Here is a 22,070-nt window from a genome sequence, read left to right on the forward strand (position 1 = left end):
GGCCCAGCACGCAAACCATGGTTGACTATATGGGAATCCAGAGACATAGCCATTATGCCAACTGCTGTTCCCCTTAAGACTTTTGTTTTGAAAAACGTAAACTATATCACCATGAACTTTTTGAAGATTACATAGATAGTCTCTATATATCTCTCTTTTTATAAATCTCTCTCTCTCTCTCTCTCTCTCTATATATATATATATATACACACACACACTCTTCAAAATGTTCATACACACACACACACACACACACACACACACACACATACAGATATAGATGTGCTACTGGTATTATTTCTCTGAAGAACCCAGAATAATACAGACTTTATCAAGGGTAGTTTTTAGAGGATCACTGTTTTAAAGATGAGCATTCTGAATTGATCCCGGGGTTTCTGGATTTGGCTTTCTAATCTGTTTATATTTAAAGATGCTAATGAGTCTATTTCCAGTAGCAAAGACGGTACTGGAAGTACATGGCATGACCTGGCAAGAGAGACACGAAAAATATCTCTATTGAAAGTAACTAATCAACCACAAATAAGGAGAAGGAGGTAGATCACTGTGTATATATGGTCAAGTGTTTTTGAAATATGACAATAAATATAATGAGGCTGGCTGGTTTGTCTTAATGTCATTGGACAAACTGTGGAAAGAAAAGGATGAGCTCAGAGATTCAAAACCCCAGGTCAAGTGCCACATAAAGGAACTGGAAGATTCTATGTGTGTTTCAAAGGAGACCCTTATCTTGTGTAGCTGCAGAGCTGAGATGGCTGAAAGCAGAATCAAGACTCCCAGCCTGCACTTGGCTCACGCACAATGCAAGTTGAACTCTCAGCCACAAGGGCGTCTGCTGTTAAAGTGAGGCTATTGTTGAGAGAAAAAGTGACATCATGTAAGTTGGAATGAGAATGTATCAGAAGTCCCTGATAAAGCTGGAGATATTAAGGCCCTAAATTCTGATGAGATTTTTCACTAGTAGAGGTCTCGCCATCTTCAGTGCAGATAGTGGCCTCTGCACTCCCTTTTGAGAGGACTGACCCAGCACTGCCTGAGGAAACTGTAAGAGTCTCTCCTGAAGCTGTCATGCAGGACAATGATAATTCCACTTAGGATCCAACCAATCATCCTCTTTTGATTCTAGACCTATCAGTAGATGTAAGTCTCAGATGAACTCCATAAATATGGTTCAAAGTATGACCCATGAGGAGATGAACTACATCCTCAAAAGAACTACTCAAGTGTTTAAACTCATACATACAGAATCTGGGCGCATGTGTTGAAATGGATATTGAAGACCTTGGATAATGGTGAAAGGAACATAAAGTTAAGCAGGCTGAATTTATGGATATGGGCTCATTTAACAGAGATTCTGCACTTAACGGTGCAGCTGGGGGAGTTAGAAAGAGACCTAACAGTTTGGTTAGTTGGCTGAAATACAGACCAAAAGTTGGCCCATGGTGAGTGGATTAGAAATGACAGACCTGCCCTGTTTTAACGTAGACAAAAGAATTCAAGGTTTAGGGAGATTGGAATGTAATAGCCATTTGTTGTATAAGACCTACTCACCCATACCACGAGCATCCAGAAGACATACCTGTCACCCTTATTGTGAGAAATAAATTTGTGAGTGGGTACCCCAGCAACCTCAAAGAGCTCTGTGATTTCTCTTCTCTAAACCAGACTTTACAGTGGGCTACAGTCACTGAATTGAGAAACCCAAATGCAATGGGCATAATTGGATCCAGGTACAGCAGGGGCAACTGGCAGTACTCAACCACAAAAGCCTATGAAAGGATACATATTGGAAGGTACGGTAGAGTCAAAGCAGCAAGAAGAATCGTCTGCCTTGTACAGACCTATGGCATTGACTAGTTAATCTGCAGAAGTGTGTCGAAGTGAAATAGGTTTCAAAAGACTACTGAATTCTTACCTGATCCATGTAAGCAAAATGTTCTGCATGAAATGAAAAAGACTCGTGAATCATCACAACAGAGAGTCACGGATGGTTCCTCAATAAATTCCCAGAATTTAGCCAGTTGAAAGACCCATAACCCCTGGAATGAAGAGGAGGCCAGGAGATCTTGAAGGAAGACCCTGATAGACCACCAAACATTTAAATATTAGTCTTTCTCAGAGTCTTCCCCAAAGAGATGACAGCCTTTTAAACATGTGTCATGCTGCTAACCAGAATATGCAGGGTATTCAAGGAGCTGAACCACACACACGCACACACACACACGAGTAATGGGCTGGACTAATATACAGTGTATTCATGCTGGGGAAATTAATTTTGCATGCTGTAATGATATACAGTGATTAAATTATATTTAAACACATAATAAAATCAACAGGAAAAAGAAGTGAAGATACGAAATTCATGCAAGGCATTGTAGGCTGTTGTCATGACGTTGGCTTTTACTGGGAGTGAAATGGGGAGCACTTGAAGGGTTTTGAGCAGAGAAGCAAAATAACCAATCTTATGTTTTGTAAGAATGAAACTAGCCACTGGAAAGAGAATTGGCTGTGATGATCAAGGGCTCCAGCAGGGAGACCTGATAGATTATAAACAGTGGCCTGGACAAAGATGGCAGCAGAATATAGTGGGTGTATGACACGCTACTGAGTCCCTCTTCACAAAGGAAGGGAAATTAATTTTGCATGCTGTAATGATATACAGTGATTAAATTATATTTAAACACATAATAAAATCAACAGGAAAAAGAAGTGAAGATACGAAATTCATGCAAGGCATTGTAGGCTGTTGTCATGACGTTGGCTTTTACTGGGAGTGAAATGGGGAGCACTTGAAGGGTTTTGAGCAGAGAAGCAAAATAACCAATCTTATGTTTTGTAAGAATGAAACTAGCCACTGGAAAGAGAATTGGCTGTGATGATCAAGGGCTCCAGCAGGGAGACCTGATAGATTATAAACAGTGGCCTGGACAAAGATGGCAGCAGAATATAGTGGGTGTATGACACGCTACTGAGTCCCTCTTCACAAAGGAAGAGGGACTAGCTGCTGGTAGTGCATAACGGACAGCCCCCAGCTGCTCACAGCAGTCAGTTCCTGTCCAGGATTATCTCTGGTGCAGAAAGCTATTTCGTTCAACTCTCGAGATCACACTCCATCCCTGGAAAGATCCAGATCCAATGAAGATGCTTGAGAAAAAGGTCCTAATCTCTTGTCCCAAACACAGGATGGTCCTGACATTTATCCCATTTCCTTAAGTCTCTGAAGCATTGGTTGAGGCTCCTTTTTTCTTGGTGTTTGTGTGTGTGTGTGGGGGTCCGGTGGTGGTGGTGGTTTGCTATAGGGTGTGTGCACTTGCCAGAAAGAGACAAAGAGACAGAAAGTGAGAAATCACCTCCCCGGGGGATGGCCATGCCGCAGTCCCTTCTCCTCTATTCTCCTCTCGGGATCTTGGGCACACAAGCACATGCGACCAACATGAGTTTAAGCCACTGGGTCCAGGACTCGGACCGCAATTGACGACATGGGAGTCCAGGGACATAGCTGTTATGCCAACTGTTGGTCCCGAGGCTCTGTGTTTACTATATTGTGCAAGACATTTCTTTCTGCTCAATCCTATTTTATTCACTGTCCTTCCTCAGGTGTTAAACTCAAGAGCCCTCCCTATTAAACCTTCTTTATGCAAAAAAAAAAAAAAAAAAAAAAAAAAAAAAAAAAAGAACAAAGGGCAAACGAGATGAACAGATGACTGAGGAAAACATACGGATGGCCAAAAATCACATGAAAAAATAATGTTCATCTCATATCATAAGGGATGTGCAAATGAAAACCACAATGAGATACCATTTAACTCCATTCAGAATGGCTATGATCACACAAATGAAAGAATAACATGTGCTGGTGAGACTGTGGTGAAAAGGAACCCTCTTACACTGTTGGTGAGAATGTAAACTATAAGGTTGTTGGAAAAGTCATGACGTATTTTTCTGTTTTTTTTTTTTTTTTTTCCCTATGCAAAAATGGGTCATGACTTCCAGACAACCCAATAGTACAGCCAGTTGGAAAACAATATGATGAGTCCCCCAAAAACCTACAAATAGAACAACCATATGACTCAGTAATCTCACTCATTATCATTTTTTTTTTGAAGAGGGGTTCAGTTATTTAGTTTTAATCTTCTGATGACCTGTGCATTCAACAGAGAAAGTGAGAGAGAAAAAATAACCTGGGCACCTGTTTTTCAAATTCAGGCAGCCAGTCCACAAGGATAATCCCTATTTCTCACTATGATGTCATAGCCCATCCTAACCATCTTGCAATTAGACTGTCACCTGGATCAGTTGAGTAACATCTCCTTTCTATGCCACATGAAATCTATTCTTGGAGCAGAACTTTTATTTATTTTAGATTTTTGCCATCGGGCATGTGTGCTCACCAGAGAGGAGTCAGAGAGGTAGAGAGAAATGGAACGTGAGAAATCATCCCCCAGGGGGAATGGCCACACTGCAATCCCTTCTCCACCATACTCCTCTCGTGAACTTGGGCACTCGTGCACACACACGTGCCCAGTGTGATTTTCAAGCCTCTGGGTCTGAGACCTGAACCGTGGTTGGCCACCATGCCACTTGCTGGACCCATGGAGAAGAGCTTGCTCACATTGTATCACTTGCTCTCCTTTTTTTTTTTTTTTTGAGAGGTTTTCGCTATAGGGCGCGTGCGCTCGCCAGACAGACAGAGAGAGACATAGAGACAGAAAGCGAGAAATCACCCCCCAGGGGGGATGGTCACGCCGCAATCCCTTCTCCTCCATTCTCCTCTCGGGATCTTGGGCACGCACGCACACGCGCCCGGCGTGAGATTTAAGCCACCGGGTCCGAGACGCGAACCGCGGTCAACTACATGGGAGTCCAGCGACATAGCCATTACGCTAACTGCTGGTTCCCCACTTGCTCTCCTGACTCACAATGCTAGGAATGAATGAATGAATGAGATAATCTAGAATATATTAGAACCAGGAGATAGAGCTCCACTGAGAAAACCAAAGGTGAGTAACCTATTGGAACCAGGGGGGAAAAAAACAAAAAACAAAAACAAAAACAAAAAACAGAGTAATATTCAGTAAATAATGTGTGCTTTCCCAGGTAATAAGGTCTACACATACTATGGTGATGGTCTGTTGTCACTTCCTTCCCAGGGCCATGAGGAGAGTATGTGGATGGGTATAACCTTTACACTTTAGAAGTCTTGGTCTTTTCTAGGCAGGCTCCAGAGATAATGTGAGATCTTCAAATTTATAAAATTCGGAAGGTTTGCCTTTAAAATAATACACAAAATCAACCAAAGAAGAGAGTATTTATTTAAAATAAAAATAATTTATAGCAAGTGTTATATAGACAACAAAAGTTCCAAATGTGTATGTGTGTGTATGTCTACAAGGGGACTTCAAAAAGTTCATGAGAGGGACCAGCAGGTGGTGTGGTGGTTGAAGAACTGAACTCCCACAAGGCCGACCGCAGCTTGAGTCCCAGACCCAGCGTCTTGAAACTCAGACTGGAGCGTGTGTATGCATGCCCAACATCCCAGGAAGAAGACGGAGGAAAAGGGATTCTGGCGTGGCCATAACCCTGAGGGGTGATTTCTCAGTGTCTCTCTCACTGTCTTGCTCCCTCTCTCTCTGGTGTGTGCATGTACCCTATGACAAAAGCCTAAAAATAAACACGCAAACAATGAGGCTTCTCCAGAGGGACTCAAGTTACAGAAATGGACCATTTAGTAAAGACGAGAGACATCATAGAAAACTGCTTGTTAAAAGCAGGTGGTGTAGTGGTGAAGGTGTTGGACTCCCACACGGTCGACCACGGTTCTAGTCCTAGTCTCAGTGGCTTGAAAATCACACCAGAAAGTGGGTGCGTGGGTGCCCAAAATCCCGAGAGGAGAATGGAGGAGAAGGGATTGCGGCATGGCCATCCCCACTTGGGGGGTGACTCCTCACTTTCTTTCTCACTGTCTCTGTCCCTCTCTGTCTGCTGGGTGTACGCACTCATCCTATCACAAAAGCCTAAAAATAAATGAATAAATAAAATAACAATGAGGACTCTCCACAGGGACTCAAGTTTCAGAAATGGACCACTTGGTAAAGATGGAACTGGTCTCTCTCTCTCTCTGTGTGTGTGTGTGTGTGTGTGTGTGTGTGTGTCTGTCTGTCTGTCTGTCTCGCTGTGTGTGTGTGTCTCTCTCTGGTCAAATTTAGATGAATGAATAAACAAAAATTAAATAAACAATTAAAAAAGGGAGGTGGGGTGGCAGGTGTAGTGGTTCAGTTGTGGGACTCCCACATGAATGAGCTCGGATCCAGTCCCAGACTCGACGGTTTGAAACTCAGCCAGGCGTGTTCGTGCATGCCCACAATCCCAAGAGGGGGATGGAGGATAAGGGACTGTGGCGTGGTCAGACCCCATGGGGGGTGATTTTCATTTTTGTCCCCTGTCTCTGTCTCTCCTGCAAGTGCACACGTTTGAGAGCAAAAAAATTCTCGCCTAAATCAGAAGGTTCTTTAGAAGATTGTATTATTAGAACTCTGCAAGAATTTCACATTTTTTCCAACCAAAACAAATTCTTGCTGTAATTCCATTTTCTATAAACTGCTTGCATACATATATGTGAATGTTTGCTATACATTGTGTTCATATGTATTATTTATATTATTTCTGTGTATATCAAAGTCCCCTTGTAAACATAAATATATAAGTGTAAAAACACCATTGATGTATCTGCACAATCTGGAGCATGAGGAAGCAAACATCCAAGGTGACAGATATAACGGATTTTATTGCAAATCAAAACACCAAATTTTGCAAATTTTTTAAATCAGCACGTAGTCATGTGAACACATAATAAAGCAGAAAAGTGACAGTTGTCTCACTGCAGGAGGCAAAAATGCAGACGGCTTCATGTAAAGCCTTTAGCATGTGTTTTCACATCAAGTTTTTGAAATACACTAGCTTTTCTAACATTTCTTCCCACAAAAATCTTCTTTCAGCTTAGCATAAACAACTCTCTAGCTTCAGAATTTCAACTGTGTTCATGTAATCCTGTTCAGATACTTGCCACATTTAGCCAAATGGAGGCTTTTGGAGGCCTGTTTCAAACTTCCCAAATTCTGGTCCATCTACACCTTCCAGCAGTTTGGAATGACTCGCCAGCCAGCATTTATAACTTTGGAACCAAATGGAGCCACGCTATGAATAAGCCAGATGTTAAAGGTTCTTGGGTCGAGACAAATAACTAGGTATATGGATAAAAGACTCAGAACAAAGCGCATGCTTTTGAACACTTCATATGAAACTAGATAGGCTCTTTGGCAGTCAGCCTGGACTCATAGGCCTAGAGTGGCCCGTCCATGAAAAGGATGACTCTAACTGCTTTCTACATGGGGTCAGACAGCTACATTGAAACGTCGGCTCACTGTGACTTACGAAAACAGCCAGAAACCTATCTGTTCTAAGACACTGTTCAATGGCGGAAGGAACCGATACTCCCCCAAATGGAATTTCAGGAAAGTGTAGACTGAACGATCCTGTTTAAGGCTGCCAAAGTTATGTTCTGCATGCTGAGATGTTACTCACATCCACATAGACTGCATGCAGGAAAAGGCATTCACTTTATTTGTGAATATCAGATAGTTTTTTTTTTTTTTTTTACAAAAGCAATTGCAGTCCATAATGATATATAGCAAAGCATATCTATATTAGGTTTTATGTCTCAGAGATATTTTTTCCCCCCAGGAATAAATAGGCATAGCAGAAGAAAAAAAATCCAACTATCTCAAGAGAAAAGCCATTGTTTTATAAAAATTACGCCAAAAAATATATGCCTGGCATTTCTTTTCAACTTTTTTCTAATGAACTTGCTCTATACGTCTAACATCAGTGCAATTTCAATATCAAAATGATTGTGCACACTGTACTTAACCATACAGCACAGTCACGAAAACGTCATGAATCAAAATTGTACTTTCCCTTAAAAATCATTTAGGAAGTATGCTTTCTAACACTGTGTGAGAAAGTAGGACTGCTGAGGTATGCAGACAAGTTTGACCTTGAGGCACTACAAGAAACAGAAGTGAAGATGTAGCGACAGCCAGGGATCGAGAGATACCCAGGTCAGTGAATGAGAGAGCAGACACATTATCTAATGTCCCATTTTCTGAAAATATTTGCCTGTTAGAACTGCTCTGGTTATTTCTTAAACTAGTAGCAATGAAAGCTCCCTGATACGGTTTACACTCCCAGGAGATTTAACGAGCTTCATTTGTTAATGATCTCCGTCTCTTTTCAGATATGATTTTCGCATCAAATAATTCTCTTTCCCGGTAGCCTAGAGATGGTCCTTTCAGATACTTCACTTCGGCCGCCTTATAATCTAATCCATCGACGACAGAAATTGAATAAATAATCGCTTCTGGCAGAAGAACTTCCAGGATAAACTTGATCTTATCTTTTATCAGAGCCAGCATTCTTTCATCTATTTGTTTGTAGACTTCCTGTAAATATTTCACCACCTCATCCAACTGGTCTTCATCCTCAAAGTAGGTTTCGATACAGGGTGCGAACCTCTTTGCATTCAGAAATGATTTCAGCCACCTGGATCCTTTCGTGCCGTTTAAAATTGCCATCAGATGGCTCTCTGTTCCCTTCGTGTTCACAATGAAGTCCACTAGGTTCCTGTTGGCACGGTCCCGGGCAGCCTTCATCCGATCCGGGAGAGTTTTCTGGAAGGATATTTTCTTGGCCTGGGAAGTCACAGCCATTGGTTCCATAGTATCTTCATTGTTCAGCTTTGGAAATATGTTCCTGAAGGTATCCCGTTTGATCGCTCTCCTAACTGGGTAGCTGATATCGGCAGCATAATACTCAAGGAAAGAGCCCGTGAAAGAACCACAACCTATTCTGACTCTGTAGTCACAAATCAGTGAGATGCACCAGTCAATACTTTCACTGTAATCCTCCCTGGCCTTCTCCACTAGTGCTTGTTTCTCCTTACAGTCAAATTTCTTCAGTCTTCTAAAACCTACTCTAATGCCTTTCTTTTCAGGATTCATGTCTGCCTCAACAAAAAGCACGCTGGCTTTCCTCTCTTTTCGTCTGATGCTTTTTATCACAGCTGGCCAAAATGGGTATTTCTGATATTTAAACCAGACTATCATGCCTGTTTCAAACGAACGTGGCTCGTAATGAAAAACGAGGGGTGGAAGTACTTCATCTTCCTCATCGTCATCTAACGCAGACATGTTGACAGGATTGAGAGCCGACGGCCTGTCAGAAGCTTGAGCTCCTTCTTCATGTTCCTCGGAATCCAGCCTCAGAAGACTTCTGTCCCCACTCACGAGAAGTGAATAATCCAGGTCGTGGTTAGCGGCACTGACCGAAACCTGGCATTCCGAAGAACCGCTCCCAGAGGACGACGCGGCACCCGTCTCTGATTCCACAGAAGGCTGACCCTGGCCAGCGTCTACGCACGGATTCCAGGGACCCTCTCCAGGATCCTCCAAGTTCTCTGAGAATGTAGAGCATTCAGAGGAAACAACGAGGGCCTCTGGGCAGGTATCTTCTGCCTCGTCTTTCACCGCTTTGGGAAAAGGCGGAAGAAACTTTTCATCTTTAACGCACACACCCTCGTCTTTGACTTTGGCATGCACAAACATACCTGCCGAGATGTCAATCTTTATCTTGCTCTCTTTTTCATCATCTTCTGAAAGTGGGGAAAGAGACGGGCAATAGCTGAAATTTTGTGATGACTTTGTTTCTATGTCACTTGAAATAATACCAAGGGTTGCCTGGATTTCTGATTTATCGTCGTCCAGGGTATCACCACTCTCTGAAGATACTGACAGGGATGCTGGGTTTTCACTTCCCTCGAGACACTTGAGTAGGTCGCCTTCAGGTTGCCTGTACTTTTTACGAGGGGGTGGATCAGACTGCCTTGGTGGTGTATCTTGAAACAGTGTAGTGATATCTTCTTCATCAGGAATGCTTACTTGACTCATGTTTGTTCTCTCATTCAGAATATCCAGAGCCGCTTTTAATGATCTTCCATAGGCCGTTTCTTCAGATGGAGCACTGACCTCTGACTGTACTGCTAGTGAGGAGGCAAGGGCTTCAATTTCAGATCTACTTAGGATCTTTGTGTCTGCGCTATCCACATTAATTTTTTCATCTAGGGTGAGTATTTGAACTTCTAGGGAAAATGTATTTTTCCTCTTACTGTTTGATGACACTTCATACTTGGACAACACTCTGGCTGGCCATAGCTGGTCTTTCCAATTGCATAAGACATACTCTGCATCCATTACGGGTTAGATTTGTCTGCTAAGAGGCTATTATCAGAGCTTGAGATGGCTGGCCCTCCTTGCCACCGCTAACGCAAGTCCTACCAAAAACACATCTTTTAACAAAGTCTCTTGTGTTAGGACTACAAAAGATTGATAGATTGTATGTCCTGTTCTCCTCCGCCTCAATTTCCCAAGGATGTTTGAACACGTCGTCCGAATGGCGCCGATACTGGAAGATACTGAAATAAAGAAAGGGGAAAGAAGAAAATATCAGCAAATGAAAGTATTTTGTTGACAGAGAAGGTGGCACAGTTGCAAAGAGAGAAGAGACAAAGGGAGAGAACAACGATCGAGGGGCTTCCGACGGAGGAGAAAAATGCAGTCTACTGTAAGGAGGGGTCTGAGATCTGACAAAGCGGTTTTATAATTCCTCAAATTCAGAAACATGCCCTTATGAGAGACGTGTATTAAGGAGTGAATGTGTGTACATGCTGGCAGAGGTAGGAGAATTTGTGGTGGTGTGTCAGGAACTCTACTGAAGTTACTAACACACCGGTACTTTTGTGCCTAAGTTACACCTAAGGCAGTGGGTCTCCAAACTTAGCATGCATCAGAATCGGCTGGAGGACTTATGTTCCTAGGTCCCATCCTGAGAGTTTTATTCAGAAGGTCTGGATGGAATTCAAAATTGGGTATTCCTGGCAAGTTCCCAAGTGATTCTTATGCTGCATGTTCAAGAAGAACTCTTGAAGCAGCAGTGTCCTAGATGAACGCATAGCTTGATCCTTCTTAAGCTGCCAAGGCTTCCCTGTTCACCCAGGGCAGGCAGACAAAAGCGACAGGGTCTGTATCTCCTGGAGACAGACAACAATATGATGAGCCTTGTCATAAGCATGAAGTTAGAAGGCAGAGATTTACAATGGTTACTATGGCTACTTATCGGGTAGGGTAACTGTCAAGGACCGGAGTCGGGTCACTGGTCGGAACCTCAGGTAAGATACCTGAATAGCCTCTCGAATCATTTATTCCAAAAAGTTAAGTACATGTGATTCTCTCTCAAAACTAGAACCTGTGACCTTAAAATGATAAAGTGTTATACCTGCACAGCCGGGAACAAAATGATTTGCTACCTAAATTCTCAATCTAACATGATTTTAATAAGAAATGTGGTCTTTGGGACCAGTAGGCGGAGTGGTGGTTAAGGCACTGGACTCCCACGTGCCGACTGCAGTTTGAGTCCTAGACCTGGCAGCTTGCTCTCTCACCGTCTCTCTCTATCTCTCTCTGGTGAGCACACGTGCACTATAATAAACTACTACTACTACTACTAATAAAAGTAATTCTTAAAAAAGAGAGAAATGTGGTGTTTAACTTAAGGGGTCGTGACTGCAGAGTGAGAAGCAGAACAGATTATTCTCCAAGTTGTCAGCAGGATTGTAACATGAAATGTTTCTTGGAATGGCAAGAGCCTCACCTACTGTCACAAGGATGTCTAGGGTGGGCCTATCCCTGTGATCCAGCCGTCTTGATTCTCACTCCAACTGCTTGCCCAGCAGGGCCTTCATTCTGTCGGCACGAGTGTGGCTGTGCTGTCTTTCTGGGGCTCAAGTGGCATCACACACAGATTGCCCAGGTCACAGGCATCTCAGACATTAACCTCGCCTGTCCAAATAAGAACCTAGAGAATCAAACTAAGTCAAGGGAAAAGATGTGAACAAATTCTCCCACTGAAACTCTAGCAGGCATGTCATTCGGAAACACAGGAACGAGGTGAATGACATCCGGGATGTAGATGACAAGTTGAGTTGTCCTCTTATTATTATTATTCTTTTTTTGACATTCTGTCTATGGCATAGATACAATATGTGGTTCTTGAGTCCTAGACCTGGCAGCTTGCTCTCTCACCGTCTCTCTCTATCTCTCTCTGGTGAGCACACGTGCACTATAATAAACTACTACTACTACTACTAATAAAAGTAATTCTTAAAAAAGAGAGAAATGTGGTGTTTAACTTAAGGGGTCGTGACTGCAGAGTGAGAAGCAGAACAGATTATTCTCCAAGTTGTCAGCAGGATTGTAACATGAAATGTTTCTTGGAATGGCAAGAGCCTCACCTACTGTCACAAGGATGTCTAGGGTGGGCCTATCCCTGTGATCCAGCCGTCTTGATTCTCACTCCAACTGCTTGCCCAGCAGGGCCTTCATTCTGTCGGCACGAGTGTGGCTGTGCTGTCTTTCTGGGGCTCAAGTGGCATCACACACAGATTGCCCAGGTCACAGGCATCTCAGACATTAACCTCGCCTGTCCAAATAAGAACCTAGAGAATCAAACTAAGTCAAGGGAAAAGATGTGAACAAATTCTCCCACTGAAACTCTAGCAGGCATGTCATTCGGAAACACAGGAACGAGGTGAATGACATCCGGGATGTAGATGACAAGTTGAGTTGTCCTCTTATTATTATTATTCTTTTTTTGACATTCTGTCTATGGCATAGATACAATATGTGGTTCATGTGGAAATCTTCTCTCTCAGACGTAGTGGGAAGGGGCGACAGGAGAAAAGGAAGTAACAACTGTCCCATTTCTACAGTGAGACTATAACTTTTCTATTTGAATCCTCCAATCAATTACCAAGTTGATTTACTTCCTACACGTTCTATTCTTTCAACGGAACTACAGTTACACTGCACATCCTGTTTCGCAGTGTACGAATACAAAATAGTTTGAATGCTTTGTCTGTCTGCTTCATAATGATCCCCTGGAGAAAGTTTAGGAAATCTGTCTGGTACAATCTTCTGGCCAGGATCAGAACAGCAGCCTGCCCATGAGCTATAGGCAGGACCTTAATCACTACCACATCTTTCTTATGAGAGAAGGGTGGGAACTTACATCCATCTAGCCAGGAGCCTTCTCAGACATCTAGAAACTTTTTATGCTGAGTGTAACAGTTCTGTTGGTGGAATTCTTTCTTTTTTTTTTGAAGAGAGATTTTTGTGGGGCCGGCAGGTGGTGTGGTGGTTAAGGGCGCTAGACTCCCTCATGGGTGACTACGGTTCAAGTTCTGGACCTGGCGGCTAGTTTTCTCTCTCTCTCTCATCAAATTAAAATAAATATAAATTAATTAATTTAAAAAGAGAGATTTTTGCTTTAGGGTGTGTGAGCTCGCTGGAGAGACAGAAAGTGAGAAATCTCCCCCCAAAAGGGATGGCTGCACTGCAATCCCTTCTCCTCCATTCTCCTCTCGGGATCTTGGGCGCGCACGCACGTGTGACCGGCATGAGTTTAAGCCACCGGGTCCAGGACCTCAGCCGCGGTCGACTACATAGGAGGAGTTCAGTGACATAGCCATTACGCTAACTGCTGGTCCCCCAGAATATTTTTTTAAGACATGACTTTTCTACGTCTCAGTCTTCCTCAGCCTCCGCGGTAGCTGTGATCACAGGTGTGCGCCACCGCATCTTGCTTTTTAGGGTGGTCTAGCGATCTCAACTGGGCCCCCCGCTGGCATGCCGCGTCACCTTCATTTGCCTTTCATGATTATAAACATAACCATGGGGAAATCTAAACATGGTGAAATAGGCTGAAGAAATAGTATTAAAATAGCAATCTGACCACCCAGGAATGCTGACTGTTAACATGGGAGTTTGTGTTCTTCCAGAATTTTTCTACTCACACACATATGCACGCATACACTCTGTGCAAGGATCTTCACTCTACATATTGGATCCCATTTCTGTGCGCACATACACGTGACACATAATCTTTCTGCGTATCAATAATTTCATAGAAGTTTTCCCCTCCATGCCATCAAATACATCTACCAGCTATTTTTCTTTGCAAATTGATAAATGCCTGAAAATTCAAGCAATTAAAGATTGTCCAGCAATAGAAACACAACCTTCCAAGTGAATAAACTCTCATGAATGGCCAGTCTGCACTGTAGCCTTAATTTAGAGGCTGTAATCTGATCACACCTTCTCCCCCTGTAGACTTTAAAATACTGGGAGACACAAAAATTCCAGAGAATTAATACCTTCAAAACACCAGGAATTCTTTCAAAGCCACACACCATTCCCACCATTCTGAGACTTCCATCCCCTAGTTTTCTCGTCTCTACATTAGGGCCCTGAGAAGTCACTAGAAAAGAGCTCAGTTTAAGACAGCCATTACCTTGAAGCTTCTTGTCAGCTGCAGCTTGGTGAAAGGCAGCTCCTCCCCACCAGGATGACCAGGCACAGCCCACTTGGAGCTACTCAAGAGAAGGTTCCGCCCCCCTCTCTGTGAAGAAGAGCAGAAGGCCCCACCTTGAATTAGAGGGCAAATTGTCAAAATAAACTGCTGGAGTGTTGAAGTGTAGACATGTTTCTTTTTCATGAACTTTAAAGTACAATGGCAAGAAATCTCTGTTTCATTTCCATATCAACCCTGAAGTTCCCCGAGTAGCAATCACTTTGTCATATAATAAAAAAAACCCAGTGAACATATTCCTTAAGCATTTGTTCTTGCCTTGTCTGGCATCTTACCTCTGCAGCTGTACTTCAAACCCACCAGTTGAAGTTCATCAAAACAGATTAGTACGGCTATCGATGGGGATTGCACTGAAAGTGTACATGACTTGAAGGAGAACTGACTTCATTGATCATTTTTTCCTGTTTCTAGGACATGATATACCTCTCCTTTTATCCACTTAAACCCTTTATAAATGTTTCAAAGATTTCTTCACATGCATGGTTATTTCTAACTAGAGGCTGAAAATCATTGGTGTGGCAGGCAAGTTCCCATTGCACAGACCCTACCAAGAACTGGAAATTCCTTTTGATATTTTGTTGTTGTTTTTCACTTGGGCAACTCAATGTGGGGGAACTGTTCTAAATGTACATGTCTTTATTTGTTCGTCTGAAGGATATTTTGTACATTTTTTTCATTGAAATTATTTTGTGTTGAGGGACCAACAGTTGGCATAACGGCTGTGTCACTGGACCCCCATGTAGTTGACTGCGGTTCGAGTCCCGAACCCGGTGGCTTAAGCTCACTCCCGGCATGTGTGCGGCTGTGCCCAAGAACCCGAGAGAAGAATGGAGGAGAAGAGATTGTGGTGTGGCCATCCCCCCTGGGGGGTGACTTCTCACTTTCTGTCTCTCTGTCTCTCTCTGCCTTTCTGGCGAGCACACATACCCTATAGCATAAACCTCAAAAAGAAAAAAAAAAACCAAGAAATTATTTTGTGTTGAATAAATTAAGAGTTCTCATTTAATTCAGAAAACCAATTTCAAGTATCGTTAGTGATACATTTGGGGATTGAAGTGTTTTTATTTTTTGGTCTCTGTACCATATAATATGTAGTATAACATATATAAAAGGGAGCTTAAAAAGTACACTGAAGACGCATATTATGAAAAATTCTACACAACTTTCAAAATTTTTAGACTCAAGTAAACTCATACGTTAATTCCTTTTTTCCAAGAACTGCTTGAAGTCTTTCTTGTGTGTGTGTGCGTGTGTGTGTGTGTGTGTGTGTGTGTTTGTAAAATTTCAAGATATACTTTTCACATTTTTCTGTGGGGGGGGGTTGAGTTTTTTCCATAGGGTGTGCATCCTCACTGGAGAAAGAGAGAGAGACAGTGAAAGAGAAAGTAAGAAATCACCCCCCAAGGGGGAATGTCCATGCTGCAATCCCTTCCTCTCCCTCGATCTTGGGCAGGCACGCAACACATGCCGTGTGGAGTTTCAAGTCACCAAATCTGGGACTCGAACCGTGGTCAGCCATGTGGGAGTCCAGTGACATAACCACTAGACCATCTGCTAGCCACAAGATCTACCTTTTAGAAGCATTAATATATAAAGAATCAATACCAATAAATTAATGGAGGTCATATTCAGGATGATGTATTACTGGGATAGCTAATGATTAGTGCATGCAATGCTTTGTGCTGTAAACAACTCCTAAATCTCAGAGTGTCATCCCCAAAAGATTTATTTTCCTGATGCCAGAGTTCAATGTAGGTCATCATGTGGGCAGAAGGGACGAAGCTGCTCCGTTCCAGGCATTAAATGGATCCAACCTTCTTCTATTCTATGGCTCCGCCATCTTCCTTTGGACCATGAAGTGTTTTGCATTCTTTGAATCTGACCAGTAGTCTAAAGAAGGAGGAGGATGGAGGGTCCCATGAAAGGTTTTAGGGGCCAGGTCTGCCAAACATCACTGCTGGCCTCAGTCCATAAGTCAGAACTCAAGCATGGAGCCCCTACTGCCAGAGAGGCTGGGCAATTTAGTCTCCCAGTGACTCCAGGGTGAACATGAAACAGAGACAGGACATGTAGCATTCTCTCTGCCATGGAAGTTTTTCCTTTTGATCTTTTATGGACATCTATTAATATTATTTGTTTATTGTGTTTTTACAGCCGTGAATCCTATTAATAATAAATGGGACAGAAATTTTGAGATGCCCACCTGCCATCCACTCTGCATTCTTCCCCGTTACCAGAACCCCATTTGCCACCTCCAGGTGTCAGTGAGTGTTCCTAAAATATGATTTTTCCCAGACTTTCTCACTATACGTCATAGCCCCCTGCTTGATGGAATTTCTCGTCAAAAAAATGCAAGAAGAAATTACAGTGAGTATTCTAGAGAAGGCACCTCCAAAGAGGGATAAACAGCCAACTAGGGCTTTCTGCCACTCTACAACTCTTTCTTGCTTCCTAGAAATTGATCAGGATTGGATAGAGTGCAGACAGGTGGTGTCAACCAAGAAGTGATTTAGAAAAAGAATGAGCCTCACTAGGGATGGTTGATCTGAGCCCCTGAACAATGAGACCACCACATTCCAGTCTATTCCACTTGTGAAAGAATGAACTTGCATTTCCCCTAAGTCACTGTGTTCTCGGTCTCTTTCTAGAAGTAGAAAGAAGGTTTTGATCTTATAATGACTAAGAAAAACAACACCATCCTCAGTATGGGATCCTTCCAAAGCTTTCAAAGTACTAGTATAATCTAAAAAAGATTTTTTTAGTCCAATGTATGTAAGGCTTTATTTAAGTGAAGAAATTTGATCATGTATTTTATAAGGTACAGTTTTTCTTTGTCTTCTGATCTCACATGTTTGGGGAAAAAAAATAAAGGCACACAGGGAACGGTCATTATACTTAAGTCTATATTCTCGTGTTTTCATTTTCTATATTGCACATAAGCCAGGAAGTGCTATACCAGATCACAATTTTCCAAATGAAATGCGAAGGAAAACATAAGTTCTAGGGATGATATCTTATATTTCATTGTTTTATAGAAGGTGATGTATAAATATCAAGAATAATAAACACGGATATGATAGTAGTATTATCACAACTAAGGTAGGTATTATAGACAGAATAATACGTGATACCTACACACGTCTTTTATTTTTTCGGCATTACTCTCAGTGCTCGGAATATTACGTCTTTTCAAAATCAGATGGTTATTTTATGGAGAAGAGGTGTTTAACCCACTCATTCTCCATAACAGCAGTAATATTATTAGAAATGATGCTACTGATGATAGATGCCAAAAGTAATTTCTTACCAGGTAACAGACACTCTGTCAAGGGCTCTATATATTCATCCTCTTTATTCTGACAAAATCTTATTTGGTGGGCATGAGAGCTTTCCGATTTTGTACATGAAGCATAGGAAAGTTAAGGCACTTTTCCAAGGATATTGACACATGGAATTTGAGATCAGGTTGTTTTTTTTTTTTTCTTTTTTTTTTTTTTTGAGAGATTTTTACTATACGGCGTGTGTGTTCACCAGAGAGACACACAGAGAGAAAAAGTATGAAATAACCCCCCCAGGGAGGTTAGCCATGCCGCAATCTCCTCTCCTCCATTCTCAGGATTTTCGGCACGTGTGGGAACGTGTGAGTTTGCCTGTGCTTTGGGAGGAGGGGTCTTCTTTAAAAATTCTTTACCTACTCCAGTGTCTCCAAGTCATTCCCCTGTGCTATGCACCTGTAGTTTTATAGTTTGGAGTCTTAGGTGTACATCTTTGATGCATTTTGAGTTGATTGTTGTTAATGGTGTGAAATAGGGGCCCAGTTTCATCTTTCTGCAGCTGGATACCTAGTTTTTCCAGAACCATCTGTGAAAGAGATTTTCGTTCCACATTGGATAGCCCTCTGTCAAAAATCAGCAGGCTACATGTTTTGGGGTTTATTTCTGGGGTCTCTCTTCTGTTCCGTTGCTCTGCATGCTTGTTTTTGCGCCAGTGATATTCTGTTTACATTATCACAGTTTTATATTTGCTATCGGGCATGTGCACTCATGAGAGGGAGAAGGAAAGAAAGAGAAAAAGGGATACTGACAGGTCCTGAACTTGAACCATGGTCGGCCATGTGAGAGTCCAGTGCCTTAAGAATCTCACTACCTACTGGGCCCAGAGAAGATTTTTAGTAGCCACGAGAGTGCCTGTAAAGAAGAGGCTACAGGATAGTATATCACAACAGAGTAAAAAAAACTATGGGCAATTTAATACATCTCTGAAATACATAAACTAGCACAACTATTAACAAATAGGTACTATATATTAACAGATATGTACAACGTTCAGTGTTGAAGATGAATGTCCCTGATTTCATTATTATACACTGAATGCATACCTTAAAATAACCGTAATGTAACCCACAAAGGTATACATCGATTACATATAAATCAGAAAACACCATCATCAATAAATAAATAAATAGGGACCAGCAGTTAGCGCAATGGCTATGTCGCTGGACTCCCATGTAGTTGACCGTGGTTCGCGTCCCGGACCCGGTGGCTTAAAACTCACGCTGGGCGCGTGTGCATGCGCGCCCAAGGTCCCGAGAGGAGAATGAAGGAGAAGGGATTGCGGTGTGGCCATCAACCCTGAGGGGTGATTTCTCGCTTTCTGTCTGTCTGTCTCTCTCTGTCTGTCTGGAGAGCCCTCGCGCCCTATAGCAAAAATAAATAATTACAAATAATTTTTTTAAAAGTAAAATGAATAAATAAATAAATAAAGGAATAGCACTAGAAAGTGACAGCAGTGGTGGTGACTCTATGAATCAGTACCTATGTTAAAACCCAGAGAACTGTATTCCAACAAAGGGTCAAATATAGGATAGGATACTTCAAGATTTTAATGTATTAAATTTAATTTAATTTCAAAGAATAAACTCTTAAGTGGAAAAACGTAATAACTAGTAATTAAAAAGCAGCTCCTTACAGGTAGACTTTAGAAACCATCTGCTTCGGGAACCAGCAGTTAGCGTAATGGCTATGTCGCAGGACTCCCACGTAGTCGACCGCAGTTCGTGTCCTGGACTTGGTGGCTTAAAACTCACGCCGGGCGCGTGTGTGTGCATGCCCAAGATCCCGAGAGGAGAATGGAGTAGAAGGGATTGCGACGTGACTATCCCCCCTGGGGGGTGATTTCTCGCTTTCTGTCTCTATGTCTCTCTCTGTCTGTCTGGCGAGCGCACACGCCCTACAGTGAAAATCTCTCCAAAAAAAAAAAAAAAAGAAACCATCTGCTTCCTCCTAAAGCATATTTAATAGCAACAAATACAAAAATAACATCCGGTGTGAAACACACTATTTCCACTTCTACATCGGGTATAAAAAGCTCCAAGAGAATGTTCTACATCATTTAACAATGAGGAATCTCTAGATCACTCACAAAACAACTTTCCTTGAGCCCATCAGAGGACTGGATTAAACTGAACTTAAAGAGTGGCCAGCACCTTTAAGGAGAGACAGGACTTATGCATTGTGTCACCTTTGCCAAAATATAGAGGAGGAAGAGGCTTTAAGACTTGCAGGTACATACTAAGCTGAGGAAGGACATCACAGAAAAAAAAAAAAAAAAACCAGAGGCAAGGCATTTATGGGACAAAGAAATGGGTTGTTATCTGTTGAAGATAATGTGTATAGTACTCTCAACTGGATTGGTGAGAAATGTACACATGTTGGAATATTCCCCTTGCAAGCTAAGTGACATATGTGATTGAATGTTTAAAGAAATTGAAACAAAAACATAAACCAATAATAATAATAATAAGACTTGCAGGTACAAAGAAATCAGCTGAGTTTTAAAAAACGGTTAAAGCACAGGTTAGTGTGTCAGTCTGGAATATATGGAGCTCCAGACACTTGCACACTCACTGCCAAGTTCCAAGTTCTTTTTCATGGTCCTTAGCCAGAAGCTCACAAAAATGAGTGGGGACAAAGCAGGAGACCGAAAAGAGCTCACACAACTGGCTCAGCTACTCAAGAGGCTATCAGCTGTTGCTAGGGGACAGACACCACGTAGCCCCACACAATTCTAGCCAAACTGATGCATCATGGAGAACAAAAGCCATAAACCCCGAGAAGAGTAGAAGCAAACCTGGATGCAGGCAAAAGTTCATTGTTTCTGGAGAAGGAGTAGTAGCAACACTCATTTGCCTGGGGAAGCAGAGACAGAAAGCCCTCTCATCTCCATGGTTACTGGGGGGGGGGGGGGAAAAACACTTTGCCCTAGAGGAGGAGCAGGAAACCTTCACAGGCCTAAGATTCCACATGAGTAAAAAGCAGTGGATGAGCACTACTGGGGAAGGGGCAAGAAAATATCTCCTACAAAAGACCAACCAATACAAACCGGAGGCTGGATGCCTTCTGAAGAGGAAAACATGCTGAAAAAGCCCCACCTTCAAGGTCTGGGTACACAGGGCCTCTCCAAGGTTAAGGCTACATAAAGCAACAGATAACACTTCCTCCCTCACCATGAACCTAGCACCTAAAAATAACAGCAGCCTCCTTCTGTGAAATGCTTACAAACGTCAAGAGAGACCCTCCTCTGGTAGCACTGGTATAACGTGACTACTAAACATTTAGAACGGACAAAGAGCAAGAAAATTCCTGGTATGGCAGGTTCCACTAAAAGCACAGATCACATAATTTATGAAAGCCAAATGAAAATGAGGCAAGAAAAAGAGGGAACAATCTCCAACATATTTTATAACACCAATTTCACCCTCGTACTAAAATCAGGGAGAAGTACAAAGCCACACAGCAATGAACTACGCACCACTCTCTCTCATAAACACAGACATAGAAATCTTTAACAAAAACTATGAACCAAATCCAATGACATAGAGAAAAGATAACATATCATAATCTCATGGAGTTTAATCATGGCAATATAAGGATGGTTGAGCATCTGTGAATCAAACAATGTAATCTGCCAAATCAACAAATTAACAAGGAGGAAAAAACAAAAGCATTTAACATTACAAAAATACTCATGATAAAAATATGTTCTAGCCCAGTGACACACTTGGTACCAAAACTGAACTACGGCGCTGGAAGCTACTGTACATAGCCAATCATGGTTCAGATCCTGTGTTGGCTTATAAATATGCTGGTTCTTGTGTGCACGTGCCCAAGATCCTGAGGAGCTGGAGGGTTGGGGGAAGGGGGTTAGGGTGTGAAAAGCCCCCCCCCCCACAACCCCCCGTGGGAGTGTTTTTCTTTCTCTCTCACTTTTCTCTCTCCCTCTTCAACCTTACCAAGGACATGTGTATGAAAAAATCTCACAGGTCCTTTCCACTGCAACAGGTGGCAGGTCCAGCTACAGGCCTCTGCCCAGCAAAAGATACTGAGGCAGGGACACCTCTGAAACCCCCACCCCCGCCTCACTTCCAGGCTCCCCAGCCCGAGAGATTGCCCCCTAGATGGTCCTTTCCCCTGCAGCAGGCGGCAGGTCCAGCTACAGGCCTCTGGCCGGCAAGGGAT

General features: G+C 42.5%; 1 protein-coding gene across 6 annotated transcripts in view; it reads right to left on the reverse strand.

Annotated features, from left to right (window-relative positions):
• Positions 1 to 7,458: 7,458 nt before the first annotated feature.
• Positions 7,459 to 22,070, reverse strand: part of PWWP3B (PWWP domain containing 3B) — a 36,146-nt gene continuing 21,534 nt past the window's right edge. For 4 of the 6 annotated variants that reach the window (XM_006170430.2, XM_027769065.1, XM_006170428.2 and 1 more), the window contains exons 3-4: positions 14,476 to 14,583; positions 7,459 to 10,543 (exon numbers count right to left, since the gene is read on the reverse strand). In XM_006170430.2, coding sequence (XP_006170492.1) covers positions 8,271 to 10,322 — 2,052 coding nt within the window. In that variant the 5' untranslated portion in view covers positions 10,323 to 10,543; positions 14,476 to 14,583 and the 3' untranslated portion in view covers positions 7,459 to 8,270. Of the gene's footprint in view, positions 10,544 to 11,778; positions 11,974 to 14,475; positions 14,610 to 22,070 lie in introns of those variants that run through there. The other 2 variants (XM_014584992.2, XM_006170431.2) reach the window with 2 other exon arrangements.

This window comes from Tupaia chinensis, unplaced genomic scaffold, assembly GCF_000334495.1.
Source record: "Tupaia chinensis unplaced genomic scaffold, TupChi_1.0 Scaffold148441_1, whole genome shotgun sequence".
Taxonomy (NCBI): domain Eukaryota; kingdom Metazoa; phylum Chordata; class Mammalia; order Scandentia; family Tupaiidae; genus Tupaia; species Tupaia belangeri.